At 44.9% G+C, this 15572-nt stretch overlaps 1 protein-coding gene across 1 annotated transcript in view; it reads left to right on the top strand.

The window, feature by feature from the left end:
* The first annotated feature begins 375 nt into the window (after positions 1-375).
* LOC147700921 (C-type lectin domain family 2 member D11-like) overlaps positions 376-15572 on the top strand; it is a 141829-nt gene continuing 126632 nt past the window's right edge. Inside the window, exon 1 of the mRNA XM_086928544.1 lies at positions 376-590. Within this exon, the coding sequence (XP_086784670.1) occupies positions 434-590 (157 nt within the window). The 5' untranslated portion in view covers positions 376-433. The remainder of the gene's footprint in view (positions 591-15572) is intronic.

Here is a 15572-nt window from a genome sequence, read left to right as displayed (position 1 = left end):
CCACACTCTACTCTAATTTACAAAACTTCACACTACACAGCAACCACACAAATATACAGCAAAACAAAATATTGCCAACGCCTTGGGCGAGACCTATTGGCTATGCCAATGCTTGTTCAGTCAAATGGATGTTTTTTCACGTTGTCCGTTTGTTGCAGTGACAAGAGGGGGCATCTACGAGATAAAAGTCTTCGACAGCTTTTACCCACCGATCAATTAGCTTGAAAATAAATGCATGTTTTTTTTTTTTGCAGATCAAAACTTTTGGGTGTTTCCCTGTTTAACTTTCCTGTGTTCTTTCGTTTGAGTTTCGTTGCAGCGGCAGTGACTATTGTTCCGGGTAGTCTGCGAGTTTCGCTCGCCTCTCCCAGAGCACCGCAGAGCATCTGGAGGGATCAGACGAGTCCGTCCTGATCTCACCATCTACCGTCCGATGTGGCATGGAGGAGGCCCCCAGGGGTCGGAAGACACTTCTGCGATCATCACTCAGAAGCCGCTGCCAGGACACGAAGGTTCCCGGGCTGAGGAGCGCCTGCTGGCCCTGCCGGGGACCCCACCCGAGAAGCCCCCAGAGCCCTGCCGAGACCGCTGTAAGTACACCGGGCCCCGCCTATTGTTTCTACCCCCTTACCGTGTGCGCGTGTGGAAGGGCAGTGGTGACTGTCGTTTCTCGTGTAAGAGGGGATGGGGGTTTAGAGATGGTGATGCGTACGCTGGGTTGGAGTGTCACAGGGCAGTCTGTAGATATGGAAATTTTTGAGTGGGAGCTATAGACAGCCGTGCACGTGCTCAGACAGCTCCTATATTGTAATGAGTGAGTGCAGCGAGTCCGACCTTCACCAGCAGAATTTAACGGAAAATTTACGATAAACTGACCATTTTATTTACAGGGACATGTTGAGTGTGTCGTAACCTCTCAGCCATCAAGAGACCTTGAGTGTCTGCTCTCACGCAGAATTAATATCAGTGCACATTGTTAAAATTACCACATTTCTTGCTGTGTGAAAAGCAGGTTTGTGCTATTTGCACCTGCATATCAGATTTTGTTTTACCCCATATCGAACTCTTTCACGTACCGTTTCCTGTTGTTGCTTGAACTATAAGCTGAAATGCACCAAACTCACTAACGCCGTCTCATTTACCTGTCCATCTTGGAAAAGGTGATTATACTAAGTTTTAGCCTGTGGCTCCCGGGGAAGCGAAGGCGAGGCCTAGTCTTACCCTGGGAGAGTTCGTGAGGTTAAGTGACACAGCAGGACAGGATTGGGGGATTGCGAGAAGGGTGAGTTTTTTTTAGGGAGGGAGTTTGGGGGGGTCATAATATAAGGAGTCAGGAGAGGGGGTTTCAGCCTCTTTCTGACTCCTCATTCTACTGAGGGGAAGAAAATGTGGGCACCCACCCACCCTACAAGTTTTATTTGGGTTTGGGACCCTCTTTGATTGTGTGCTGAAAGGTTGCCATGCCTCTAATTGTACTTTGTTTTATCTTGTAACCTGCACACTTGTCACTCTTTTCTCCTGTATTTCACAGTTTGCTCCCTCATGTATTTTGTTTGCTCACAATTGTCACTTTTACCTCATGTAACTTATCGTCTGCTTTTGTTAATTTGTTCACTTGTAATTTTCTGTTCCTATTGTGAAGCGCTCTGACGCCTTCGGGTAAAGTCCGCGCTATATAAAAACGCATAAATAAATAAATAAATAGGACAGGTTGTGAGGGCAGAGGCGGTAGTGGGGGGGGGGAGGAGGTGGAGAGTCTTATGCAGGCTTATCCACTCCTCGGAGGGAGGGGAGGGAGCATATGCGAAGGAAGACGGTGTGCGTGACGCCTGGGACAGGACAAGGAGGCTTCATTGGAGGATGCGCGGGTATAAGAAGTGTGAAAGAGGCTGGGAATGGAAGGAGGTTATTGAAAGAAAGGAGGAGTGAAGCAAGATGGGGTGCTGAGGTGAAAGCTGGGGTTGAAGAGCGAATGGTGGGAAGAAAGGGTTTATGTTTAATGATGTTTCGATAATTATGGTAAATTGTTGAAGCGTTTTAAGGTATGCAATCCTGTCCTAACAAATGGCCTTTTACGCATCATGGAGTGCAGTGTCTGACTACCTCACGAAGCGCCTTTTTAGGTTTCGCCGGTCGAAAGCTGCGCACCGCACAGCTTTTCGGCGCAAGCGAAATCTTATGCGTACAGTATGTGTGTGTTGTCCCGCCCCTCTGTTCCATTGGCTAGCTCCATAAATGGAGGCTAGCCATTGGAACAGAGATCTGTCCATCAATGCCGGAGCAGATTCCTGGGCGTTCCCGAGAATTTTAGGCTTTTGCCCACGTCATGCGGCGGTGGGCGGTGTTTTTTTTTCAGGTTTCTTTTGGTCAGTTCTCTGAAGATGGCGGCCGGGTAGTGCCTTCATGGCGTGGTCCGCTTTAACACCCGACACAATGGCCGGGCGGGCCTTGAGATAATGAAATCTCCAGTAGCTCCAAGAGCCTAGGAAAGCGAGCGGCGCCCACCTGCTTGGGGCTGACCGCTTGCACACGTCAGCCGAGGTAGGTCCTCCCTCGGGGCTCACAGTTCCGCTGCGATTCTGTTCCGGCCATCCAGGAGCACTCGCAGGCCACTCTCCTGAGTCTGGGCTCGTGAATGTGACAGCTGCCTCAGCTCCGATCAGGGCTGCTCATACGCCCACCAGTCGGGCGATCCCCAGCGATCAAGCTGCAGCACTGTGTCCGTTGCATTCCTTTCACTTTCGAGCCCCCCTCCCGCTGTCTGTGTGCCCGTTAACCCGTCCCCCTCCCGCTGTCCGTGTGCCCGTCCCCCCTCCCGCTGTCCGTGAGTAGTATTCCTTCAGCAGTTCACACTGCGCATGTGTGAGCTCTTCTGTCACGCTGATGGATTGTGTACATAGTGCACACGGGTCTTTCTGAGCAGTAGAAGGAGGTGTGCAAACACCAGTGTATGTTAGGCACATGTGTGTGTCCCTGTAGCAGCGGGCGCTCGCCCTACAGAGAGTGTCCATGTCTCCAGGGGCCCAGAGGGTGAGAGAGGCTTCACTCTTCCAGAGAGTCAGCTCAGTGGGAGGTTCCCAGAGCTGCTGCTTTGATGTACTGTGCTCGCTCTCCAGGGTCGAACCCGCTCGCCTGCCTTGCTGGGGTCACCTCGGAGCGTGCGCCGGGCGTCGTCACTGAGGCATGCAGCTTCTGCTTTACTACCTGTCCTCGTATTTATGGCGGCTTAGGCTGCTGCGAGCCAGCCCCCATGTCCTCATGCAAAGGCGACCTCTGGCTCAGAGGGAGGGCTGTTCTCTTCATGAATGCGTTGTTGTTCCTCACGGTCTCACTCGGGCACTGTGACCGCTCTGTTATTCTTAGCCAGCAGGTTGTGATTCCCACACAGCGCTTCACCACCGACTGGGTAAGAAGGTCGAGCCCATGTGCAGAGAACGCCAGGCACGGCCCAGAAGCCGAGGGGGGCAGGCACCAGACGCCAATGTGCTTAGCCCGTTGCCGCCCCCTCCCGCTGTCTGTGTGCCCGTTAACTCGCCCCCCTCCCGCTGTCCGTGTGCCCGTCCCCCCTCCCGCTGTCCGTGTGCCCGTCCCCCCTCCCGCTGTCCGTGTGCCCGTCCCCCCTCCCGCTGTCCGTGTGCCCGTCCCCCCTCCCGCTGTCCGTGTGCCCGTCCCCCCTCCCGCTGTCCGTGTGCCCGTCCCCCCTCCCGCTGTCCGTGTGTCCGTCCCCCCTCCCGCTGTCCGTGTGCCCATCCCCCCTCCCGTCAGCACTGTGTCCCGGGACAGCCTGCACAGCTTCCAGCACACCAAGCGGGTGGGCAGCTACCTCATTGGCCGCAAGCTGGGCGAGGGCTCCTTCGCCAAGGTGCGCAAGGGCCTGCACGTGGTCACCAGGGAGAAGGTAAGGGCCCGCGTTTGGTGGTACCCGGGAGGGGTGGTGGGCAATGAGGGGTCTGTCGGTTGGGGGTCTTGAACCAAAAACCTTTATTTTGAGCCCCTGACTTAGTGTGAAATGGTGTGGAAAAGACGAGGACACGGTTTTTGGTCTCAGTCCCGAGTTTTGCCAAAAGGATAGCTCCTCGGGTTAGTGCCTGGGTGAAACTATGCAGACATTAGTTTAGTGATGAGGATAAGTCTTTGTCCTGTCTAAGAGTCCAATCCTCCCCCTGCTGTGCTCTCGCCAAGAAGTTCTTTAATTCTCTAAGGCACAAAGGTCCAGTGTTCGAATATTGACTCACTGAGCCCTTGAAATCAAAAACCCCTGGTTTACAACTCTTAACTAGCCCAAGCCCATTTGTAAATAGTTCTTCCTATGTTAATTTTCTAAAGTCATATTATACAGGACTGCACGCCCCAAAAGGTTAAGTTGCAGAGTGTACGGAAGAGTTATTCAAGCATGAATCTGGAAAACTTCAGCGCTCTCAGTGACTTGGTCTTACGGTGCCCACCTCCTTTTAAATAAATTATTTGATAATCCCAGGGCAAGTATTCACTGCTCTTAAGCAGTGCTTAAGAACTGCTGTTGAAATATTCTTAGAGTCATTATTGCTCAGCTAAAAAAATTGAGTAATCTGCTTTTAAAAATGGTGAATTATTTAGAGCATGACTATTCTTATTTCAGTCCTGCAGTTAGCACAATATGCTCATTGTGATGAGCCTGATTTTGTTACATTTTTTTCCCCACAAAAAATCTGCCCTTGATGTTTGCATATCGTTTTGAATTCTAAGCTGATTTTCCTACTGTGCTGGGCTCTTGGGTGTCGAGCTCATTTACTGTGAATGCTTGTTATAGGTGCGCCTAAGGGACAGTGAAAACCCACTGCTTTTCTCTTTATCGTTATTTTATTTATTTTATTTGAAAAGTTTTATAAAGCGCGAACATGACCCATGAGGGTATCAGAGCACTGTATAAAGTGTTGAATCTTGAATTTTCAGGGAGATGACCACCGAAGGCCCTGCTTTTATATTAAAAACAAAGCTTTGGTCTATACCATTTCCAGTTGAAAGGCAATATTTCTCTCCATGTGTTCCCATACCTGGCATGTCATGCAGTTGGGTGCTTACTTTCCCACCATGTTAAAGAGCAGTAGAAGTTTCACTACCTAGGCTAATATGCTGCATAGCTAAATACATATAAGGTCCTAAAGGCAAGAGTGATTGCATTGCAAATGCTTGTTACATACATTGTATTGTATTGTATTGTATTGTGTTGTGTATTTGTAAAGCGCAGCTGTCGCTCCGAAAGGGGCATCCTGGCGCTAGATGAACAGTATGCAAGAGTTATGATAGGAGAACTAGATGGCGGCCATTACATAGTCATATGGAAGGGTATAAATTGTCCCATCCACACAACAATAACAGTTCTGAAACAGGCCACCTTTTACCTAGTAGCTTGCTCCTGGCTCTTCAACACTAGGCTGTTAGAATTCAATCATAATCCCTGTACCTGACATACATAAAAATCCCCTCCGGCACTGCATAGTTCTGTATGAGAGTCACCACTTTTTTTTCATCCTAGGACAACAGCCAGCTGTGCATGATCACATTTGTTTGGAAAAACATTTATGGTTGTTTTCAAAACAGTTCTGAAGGTTTTCAAAACATATTGATTCTAGAATATAAGAACGTATTCCCCCTATAAATTAGAGGAGAACACCTTCCACGCTGACACGGGGTCCTGCATGCTGAATCTTCGACACACAGCGGCCTGACATCCCTTGCGGGGTGTCATCCTTGAAGCAGAGATGGGGTCCTTCATTCTCAACCATCAGGTGAGGGAGTTTGTTTTTCCCTAGGGTATTCTTGGCTAGATAGATACATATATATATATCTATACACTGCGGGTAACTCACTGTTGCATGCATCTAGTCACCACCCTCAGCACTTGATCCACAGCATCCCCTATGGGGAGATGCTTAGGATCAATCGCATATGCAGCAGTGAAGATGAATGCAAGCTTGCCCAGGGGGAATGTAAAAAGAGATTCCTTTCAAGAGGTTATAACGCATCGGTTATAAACAAGGCCATCGACAAAACTAGAGACCTTAGTAGGGAACAGGCATTGACCCCAAAGGAAGCAATTCCAAGTAGGGATGAACCCCAGGCATCCAAGATCAGAGTTATCTTGACTTTTAACAAACAACATGGTGCGATTAGAAAAATCTTTAAGCGACATTGGGGTTTACTCCTTAGGGACCCAATAATTGGGGTGGATCTGACTCAGCATAATCGGTTGCCACAATTGACCTTTAGAAAAGCTAGGTCCATGGGAAATTGTCTTGTGAAAAGCAACCCTGAGATCAAACCACCTTCGAATTGGATATCCAAACAAAAGGGGTTTTTTAAATGTCTAATTTGTAAAGCATGCAAACACGCAAATAATGTAAAAACGTATAACAACGTATAACACCCCGTTTTTACCTCGACCAGTTAAAATAAGGAAAAGAAATACCTGCAAAACAGAATACGTTGTATATATTTTAGAATGTCCATGTGTACTACGATATGTGGGCAGTACATAGCTGCCCGTGCACAGAAGAATTCTCCAGCACATTTGTGCAATTGTTAATAAAGATCAAGCATATCCTGTAGCGAGACATTTCAAGATAGCCCATGTCAGCAACCCGACCCTTTTAAGTTACTTTGCCATTGATTGTATACCACTGTCCCGTAGAGGGGGCAATCGGGAAAGTGCACTTCGCACACTTGAGACCAAGTACATTTTAGAGCTAAATACTAAATCCCCTTTTGGAATGAACGCAACGGAGGATTTATATACATGTTTATGAATTGTCTATAACTATAGTATGTTTGTTGTTTTTAGCTCATATGAACTTTGACCGCGTAATATTTGTTCTCCATTTAGAAACTTTGATGAAACCATGACCTTGATAATTTTAATTTAATGATTTAATTTTGTTATTCACTTGGGTGTTACTTAAAATTGTACAGTATGTATTTGTTTCTATTTAGCTAAATCCTCCTATTACCTTTGGTTTAGGGGGCTTTTTTTGCTAATAGTTCGGCCATTTCCCTTTTCCTTTAAGCTATATTTGACCAGCTGTGTTTGCCCACTGGGGCACTATTTAGAAACTTTTGAAAGTGTGGACTGTACACAAAAATTCGGTGATAGCAGCATCTATACTCTTACAATCTGATATAACTATAATCATGGTATATAGTGAGTACATGGGGATTTGTTGGAAGATGCCCTTAATGTTGGTTGTCTTAGCCATTGAGACCTCTCTGATATTTAGGTATACAGATTTGAGGTTTTATATGTTACATTTCGCCCATCTTTACCGTCTGCCATTGGTGGAATTAATATGTGTTTAATACTTAATTTTATAAATATGTCTATTTGAATATTTATGTCTTTTAACAGAGATATATATTTATTGATTTATATCCATTTACCGTGGTTATTATTTGTGAATATCGAATATTTGTTTATGCTGCTATGCCATATCAAAAAGAGAAAAAATCGAATGTGTCAGGGCTAGGGTGGCTTGTGGTCTAGGGCCCGCCCCCGCCCCACTCTGCAGTCGGAGTTGCCCTTGTGGCAAAATGCATCAATCCTCTTTGGGAGGGCGTTGGTGGCTGATGTGCTTCAAACCTGCTTGTGCTGCTAAGTTTCATCCCTGTTTATAGGTTTGTGCAGGTTTCCAGGTCTTTTGGCTGCTGTTTGCTGTGTTTTCCGCCTAATGCGTGAGGTTTCGCATGCTCACGCGTAATGCGTGAGGTTTGGCATGCTCACGCGTAATGCGTGAGGTTTGGTAGCCCGGTCGCATACGTGGGCGCCGTAAGCACGTTAGCTTACGCGACCGCGCCCTATCCTCTGTGCTCACTATTCTGGGACCTTCTGGGGAGTGGCAGTGTTCTCTTCTTGCTCCCTCTCCTTTCTGCAGAGTTCCAGCTTCTTTCGAAGAAGGATTCCATCGGTGGCCTAGAGGATCGTTTTCCAAGGGGCGTGTCTTGATCCTGCTTGCTTAGAGGGCCAGGCTATCGGTTGGAAGAGCCTTTTTGGGGACGTCTTGTCCTTTCAAGGTAGTAGAGTAGGTCGTGCTCTACAGGTAGGACTTAGCAAATCCTAGTTTCTTGGCGCTAAAGTCTTTAAGGAAAAACTTTCTTGATTTATGTTTGATAAAACTATTAGTTCATGTTTTTGAAGAATAATTATGAATGCAGAAGAGTGAAACCATTGTTATATTTTGCACATTGAAACTGCGTTTTACATCTGGTTGCTGGCAAGAGATGTTTAACTTAAAGGTGCAAGGTATATAAAGGCGCATGCATTCATTTCCTGAACAGTTTGTTTTTGCGCAACTCTTTCTTGGAAATGTCTTTTGGGGAAAGGTCAAGAGAAGCTTTGTTCTAATTGAAGACTAAGACAATAGTGAAATTGTGCTTTGGATTGTTTCACAAAATCTTGGTAAAGAGGTTATTTACTAAGGAGTGAGTTTGTTGTTGCTTAAGGTGAATCGGTCGCAATTCACAAGAGAATAACAGAATTGTTTTAAGGATGTTTTGGTCGCTATTCACAAGGGAATAACTAAATGGTGAAAAGTATGCAATAAGAGTTTTAGTAATTATTTCATTGAGCTTCATGTACCTTCAGAGTCTGTGATTAAGCAACAAGGTTTTCAGTAGTAGAACTCAGTGTTGGTTTTAGGTTGTATGGACAACTGTGATTTACGGAAAAGTTTTGCTACTAACCTTTTTCCTTTCCAGATCTCCTTCCCTGCTGTCCCCTTCCTAATTCCCTTTTCCCCCCCGCTTGATCACTCCAAGATTCTGTGTAGTAATTACATTCGGAATTGGAGGTATCGAGAGGTGGGTCTTTATAACTTCACGACAGATCCTGAGGAAAGCGTCGCCTTGACAGAATAGTGAGCCCACGAATTATTTTTCCTCCTGGTCTGAACGTGAAGTCATAATGACCACCATCAATGATTTAATGTCCGCAATCATGCGTATACAAACAGATTTAAAAGAAACCATGGATGTAACTGCTTTGTTAGCAGCTAAGGTAGAAAATATCCAATTACAGAATACTCCTCTTCCGGAAGAGGTTCAAGAGACTGGTGCTAGCAGGGGTAATACAAACATAGCTGTTACCGTGCCCCCTCAAATTCCTTTGGCAGCTCCTGAACGTTTTTCTGGGGACCCCTCCAAGGTGCAAATCTTTTTGACTCAGATCGAGTTACATTTTGCTTGTAGACCTACTGCGTTCCCAACCCCACAGTCTAAAATTGCGTTCTTAATTTCATACTTGACCGGAGATGCCGCAAACTGGGCAGTTCCTTTGGTCAGACAAGATGACACTTTGCTCTACAACTGGAAACGATTTGTGGAAGAATTTGAAAAAGTTTTTGATCGCAGAACTGTTACTCTGTCAGCTGATCGAGAACTACTTCAATTGAAACAAGGCAATAGGGATCTTGTTTCTTATCTGTCTCATTTCAATAGATTAATCGCTGAAACTTCTTGGCCAGAGGAAAAAAGAGCAGCCCTCTTTTATCAAGGCTTAAAAGACGACCTGAAGGATGTTCTGGCACAAATTGATCCTCAACCTGTAATTTGCTCTGAGTTGATTAATTTAACGCTGCGCTTAGACCATAGACTCTCTGAACGGAGGTCAGATAAAAAAAGAACAGATAAGCCAAACTGGAGATCAGAAGCTAAATCTAGGCCTCAATTTGCGAATTCAGAAACTGGTTCAGAGCCAATGGAAATAGGAACTTTAAGACAACCATTGTCAAAAGAGGAGAAGGACAACCGTCGAAAAAATGGACAATGTCTTTATTGTGGTCGAAAAGGTCACTTCGTGAAGGACTGCTTAACTAAGCCAAAGGGAAAATTTCCTACTTCTAGTAAATCAGCTGCTCTGGAAAAAACAGATCCAAAATCGGAAAACTAACTGGCCCAAGATGTTTGAAGGGAGATCTCTTGGGTACTATTGCCTTCCCTTCTGTGAACTCATGTGTTTCTAATTACAAAGCTCATTTCAGGTTAGCTGTACAAATCAGGTTAATCCATGAAACATGCCAAATGGAAGTTTTAGTCGATTCTGGAGCTACAGGAAATTTTGTAGATTTGGAAACAGCCCAACGTTTAGGGATCATCTGTGAACAAAAAGAGACTCCAGAAATAGTGCAAGCTGTGGATGGAAAAATTCTAGCTGGAGGTCCAGTAACCATGCAGACATCTAAAGTTGCTATGTTCTGCGAAGATGCTAAGCAACAGGTACATAAGGAAGAGCTTCAATTTGATGTGATCCAAGCACCCCAGTATGGTTTCATTTTAGGAATGCCTTGGCTTTGCTTACACAATCCAACCATAGATTGGCGAAAGAGAGAACTGGTCTTCCTGTCTGATTTTTGTCATTCGTCTTGTCTCAATACCTCAAAACCAATTTTGAGTCAAGTGGCCACAGCTGAGGAAAAAGAAACATTGTTACCAAAAGTTTACAAGGACTTCGCAGAAGTTTTCAGTGAAGCTAAGGCAGCCATCCTTCCTCCTCACCGAAGCTATGACTGTCAAATTGATCTTGTACCTGGATCTAGTGTACCAAATTGTCGCATTTATGCTTTATCTGAAAAAGAGAATCAACATCTAAGACAATATCTCGATCAATATCTTGAGAATGGATTCATCCGCCCCTCCAAGTCTCCGGCAGCGTCTCCTTTATTTTTCATTCCGAAAGCTAATGGGGAATTGAGGACTTGCATCGATTATAGGGCATTGAACAAAATCACAGTCAAAAATAAGTACCCATTGCCTCTCATCCCTGTGCTTTTGGACCAAGTTAAAAAGGCAAAAATCTACACTAAGTTGGACCTCAGAGGAGCCTACCATTTGGTTCGTATCAGGCAAGGGGATGAATGGAAGACTGCTTTCAAAACCCGATATGGATTGTTTGAGTACTTGGTGATGCCATTCGGACTGTGCAATGCACCAGCTGCTTTTCAGTTTTTCTTGAACGACGCCTTGAAAGAGTTTCTAGATCTCTTTGTTATTGTCTATATAGACGATATTTTGATCTATTCAGATTCAGAAATTGAACATGAAGGTCACGTCAAAAAGGTTTTGAGCACCCTGCAATCTCATAATTTGTATTGCAAATTATCCAAATGTGATTTCCATGTTCATGAAGTTGAATTTCTAGGAGTCCTCCTCACTCCAACTGGCATGAAAATGACAGACAGAAAAATCAAGGCTGTTGCTGATTGGCCCACTCCGACATCTGTTAGAGACATTCAGTGCTTTTTGGGATTTGCAAACTTTTATCGCCGCTTCATTGATCATTTTTCTGCTGTAGTAGCTCCCATCACACGATTGTTAAGAAAGAAGGTGAACTTTGAATGGTCCACAGAAGCTGAACTTGCATTCCAGAAGTTAAAAAGGGCCTTTACTGAAGCTCCGGTTCTCATGCATCCCAATGTAGAGGAACCCTTTATCATTGAAGCTGACGCCTCTGATGTAGCTATAGCAGCCATCCTCTCTCAAAGACATCGCACTACCGGACAAATGCATCCGGTTGCCTACATGTCTCGAAAACTAAATCCCGCAGAGCAAAACTATGTAATAGCTGAAAAAGAACTGTTAGCTATCTTAGAAGCCTTTAAAGAATGGAGACATTACATAATGGGAGCGAAATTTACTGTAACCGTGTACACTGATCATAGAAACTTACAGTTTATGAGCTCAGCCAGAATGTTAACCCCGAGACAACTCAGGTGGATGATGTTTTTTGCCGAATATGACTTTATAATCACCTTCCGTCCAGGCCAAGACAACAAGAAAGCGGATGCCCTGTCCAGAAAAGACTCTTCTTTGCATCGCTTTGAAGGAACTCCTCAACCAATAATCGATCCAGGCAAAGTTATTAATGTACTTTCGGCAGACCAATTCTTGGAGAATATTCATGAAAATTTTCCTTCTTCTCTGTGGAAATCATGGCTGAACTCCAATTCCAACCAAACCATCAAAGAAGGGATACCTTTCCATGGAAAACAAGTTTATCTGCCCTCTTTGCAATTACAAGAAACTGTGTTTAACTGGTTACATTCACATCCTATGGCCGGTCACCCAGGCCCTCGAAAGACTGTGGAAAAAATACAAAAGATGTTTTGGTGGCCAACGCTGCAAAAGGATGTGCTGAAAATGGCTAATGATTGTGAGGTCTGTGCCAGATTTAAATCCGATCACACTAAGCCTAAAGGTTTTCTACAGGTTCTACCGACACCAACTGAACCATGGAAACATATTTCTTTGGACTTCATTACTGACCTACCACCAATTCAACATCATACTGTGATCCTAGTGGTTGTGGACAGTTTCACCAAATATGCTCATTTCATCCCTTGTAAACAGCTACCCACTGCGGCACAGTTAGCACAAATATTTCTGCAACATGTGGTGCGCTTACATGGACTGCCTTCAGTATTGCTTTCGGATCGAGGGTCTCAATTCTCTTCCAAGTTCTGGCAGCAATGGTGCAAAGGTCTACACATCACCTCCAATATGTCCACTAGTTATCACCCCCAAACTGATGGGCAGACTGAAAGACTGAACCAAACTCTAAAGCAATACTTGAGGTGTTATGTTACGGACTCTAAGAAATCTTGGTTGGATTTGCTTTGGATTGCTGAATTTGCATATAACACTTCCTCACATTCATCAACCGGTTCCTCTCCGTTCCAGGCACTCTATGGCTATGAACCTAACACCATACCATTGACTATGGCTAAAGATGATGGTGGTGTACCAGCAGTTAGAGACTCTGTACAACTCATGCAAACTATTCACCGTCAAATTCAGGATCACTTGTTGCAAAGCAAGAAGAAATACAAAGAGCAGTATGACAAAAAACATCGTTCAGGTCCTGTGTATGCCCCTGGGGATAAAGTTTGGTTGTCTACCAAAAACTTGAACTTCAAACACAAAAGTATGTTTCAGCCCAAGTACATTGGTCCTTACCCGGTTCTTCGACAGGTGAACCCTGTGACATTCAAGTTGTTGTTGCCTAGGTCTCTAAGAATTCACCCAGTGTTTCATACTTCCCTGCTTAAACCTGCTAATCAGAATCTGGCTCCCCGTCCAGCCCCGATTTTGGTCCATGGTAATTGGGAGTATGAGGTGCGAGACATTTTGGATTCTAGACGTCGGGGTTCCAGGTTGTGGTATCTTGTCTCCTGGAAGGGATACGGTGCTGAGAATGATTCCTGGGAACCGGCTGCAAATGTTCATGCCCCACGCTTGGTACGCCGTTTCCACCTCCTCCACCCTTTGAAGCCGGGCCCTAGACCACTCTTGGGAGGGGGGAGTACTGTCAGGGCTAGGGTGGCTTGTGGTCTAGGGCCCGCCCCCGCCCCACTCTGCAGTCGGAGTTGCCCTTGTGGCAAAATGCATCAATCCTCTTTGGGAGGGCGTTGGTGGCTGATGTGCTTCAAACCTGCTTGTGCTGCTAAGTTTCATCCCTGTTTATAGGTTTGTGCTGGTTTCCAGGTCTTTTGGCTGCTGTTTGCTGTGTTTTCCGCCTAATGCGTGAGGTTTCGCATGCTCACGCGTAATGCGTGAGGTTTGGCATGCTCACGCGTAATGCGTGAGGTTTGGTAGCCCGGTCGCATACGTGGGCGCCGTAAGCACGTTAGCTTACGCGACCGCGCCCTATCCTCTGTGCTCACTATTCTGGGACCTTCTGGGGAGTGGCAGTGTTCTCTTCTTGCTCCCTCTCCTTTCTGCAGAGTTCCAGCTTCTTTCGAAGAAGGATTCCATCGGTGGCCTAGAGGATCGTTTTCCAAGGGGCGTGTCTTGATCCTGCTTGCTTAGAGGGCCAGGCTATCGGTTGGAAGAGCCTTTTTGGGGACGTCTTGTCCTTTCAAGGTAGTAGAGTAGGTCGTGCTCTACAGGTAGGACTTAGCAAATCCTAGTTTCTTGGCGCTAAAGTCTTTAAGGAAAAACTTTCTTGATTTATGTTTGATAAAACTATTAGTTCATGTTTTTGAAGAATAATTATGAATGCAGAAGAGTGAAACCATTGTTATATTTTGCACATTGAAACTGCGTTTTACATCTGGTTGCTGGCAAGAGATGTTTAACTTAAAGGTGCAAGGTATATAAAGGCGCATGCATTCATTTCCTGAACAGTTTGTTTTTGCGCAACTCTTTCTTGGAAATGTCTTTTGGGGAAAGGTCAAGAGAAGCTTTGTTCTAATTGAAGACTAAGACAATAGTGAAATTGTGCTTTGGATTGTTTCACAAAATCTTGGTAAAGAGGTTATTTACTAAGGAGTGAGTTTGTTGTTGCTTAAGGTGAATCGGTCGCAATTCACAAGAGAATAACAGAATTGTTTTAAGGATGTTTTGGTCGCTATTCACAAGGGAATAACTAAATGGTGAAAAGTATGCAATAAGAGTTTTAGTAATTATTTCATTGAGCTTCATGTACCTTCAGAGTCTGTGATTAAGCAACAAGGTTTTCAGTAGTAGAACTCAGTGTTGGTTTTAGGTTGTATGGACAACTGTGATTTACGGAAAAGTTTTGCTACTAACCTTTTTCCTTTCCAGATCTCCTTCCCTGCTGTCCCCTTCCTAATTCCCTTTTCCCCCCCGCTTGATCACTCCAAGATTCTGTGTAGTAATTACATTCGGAATTGGAGGTATCGAGAGGTGGGTCTTTATAACTTCACGACAGATCCTGAGGAAAGCGTCGCCTTGACAAATGTACTATGCATTTTTGCAGAAATTTAATGTGTACAGTCTGCCTTCCATTGCTATTTTTACCATGACACAGCTGTTTGCAATTTTAATAACTTTAGCACTTTAAAAGGGCGTTTTACTAAACGTAACGCGTCATGTGATCAAGGTCCAGGTGGGACCGAAACGCGTCATGGCGGCTTTGATGCATGGTGTTCGAAAATAAACTGGCACAAAGAACTTTTGGGTACGCGTGTTCATCTGCTTGCTGGAAGAGTCTTTTTGGTGAAGTACGAGAAATATATCTATACACATATACATGTTACACCTACATATCTAGGGTAGGTACTTTTAGGGAAATTACTTAGGGCATATCATAGGAATATGCACATGTTACTATTTTATTTAAACTGTACATGTTCATCTTTTTAACAGTATGGTAGACATGTATGTACTATTTACCATATTAGTACTTTCGATTTCTTTCGTATTTTTCTCTTCTCCTGATTGTTGTAACAAATTTGTTTTACACAAGACTGACGCTGGACCAATTGAAAACGCCCTGATTGCCCTCTTGGGTACTTTCTGCGATTAAGAAGACATGAGTGACTGAGTGAAAAGTACTGTACTGTTTTCCACTATCCCTGAATAATCAGAGATGTCATGTTCAGTGGTTGCCCGAAACTACCTACACCATTGTAGAATACAGGGAGGATTGGTAGTGGCACAGTAATGCTAGCTGGTCTAATGGCTGACATATCCTGTGGGGGTGTCCGAAAGCGGTTTAGGCATCACACACTCAGTTTAGGTCATCCAAAACGTGCAAGTCCTGGGGACTCCTAGGAACTATATGACATGGCGCAGCCAACGTTGGT

This window comes from Lissotriton vulgaris, chromosome 7, assembly GCF_964263255.1.
Source record: "Lissotriton vulgaris chromosome 7, aLisVul1.2, whole genome shotgun sequence".
Taxonomy (NCBI): Eukaryota; Metazoa; Chordata; class Amphibia; order Caudata; family Salamandridae; genus Lissotriton; species Lissotriton vulgaris.
The sequence above is the reverse complement of the archived record's forward strand: the minus strand, read 5'-3'. Positions and strand labels throughout refer to the sequence as shown.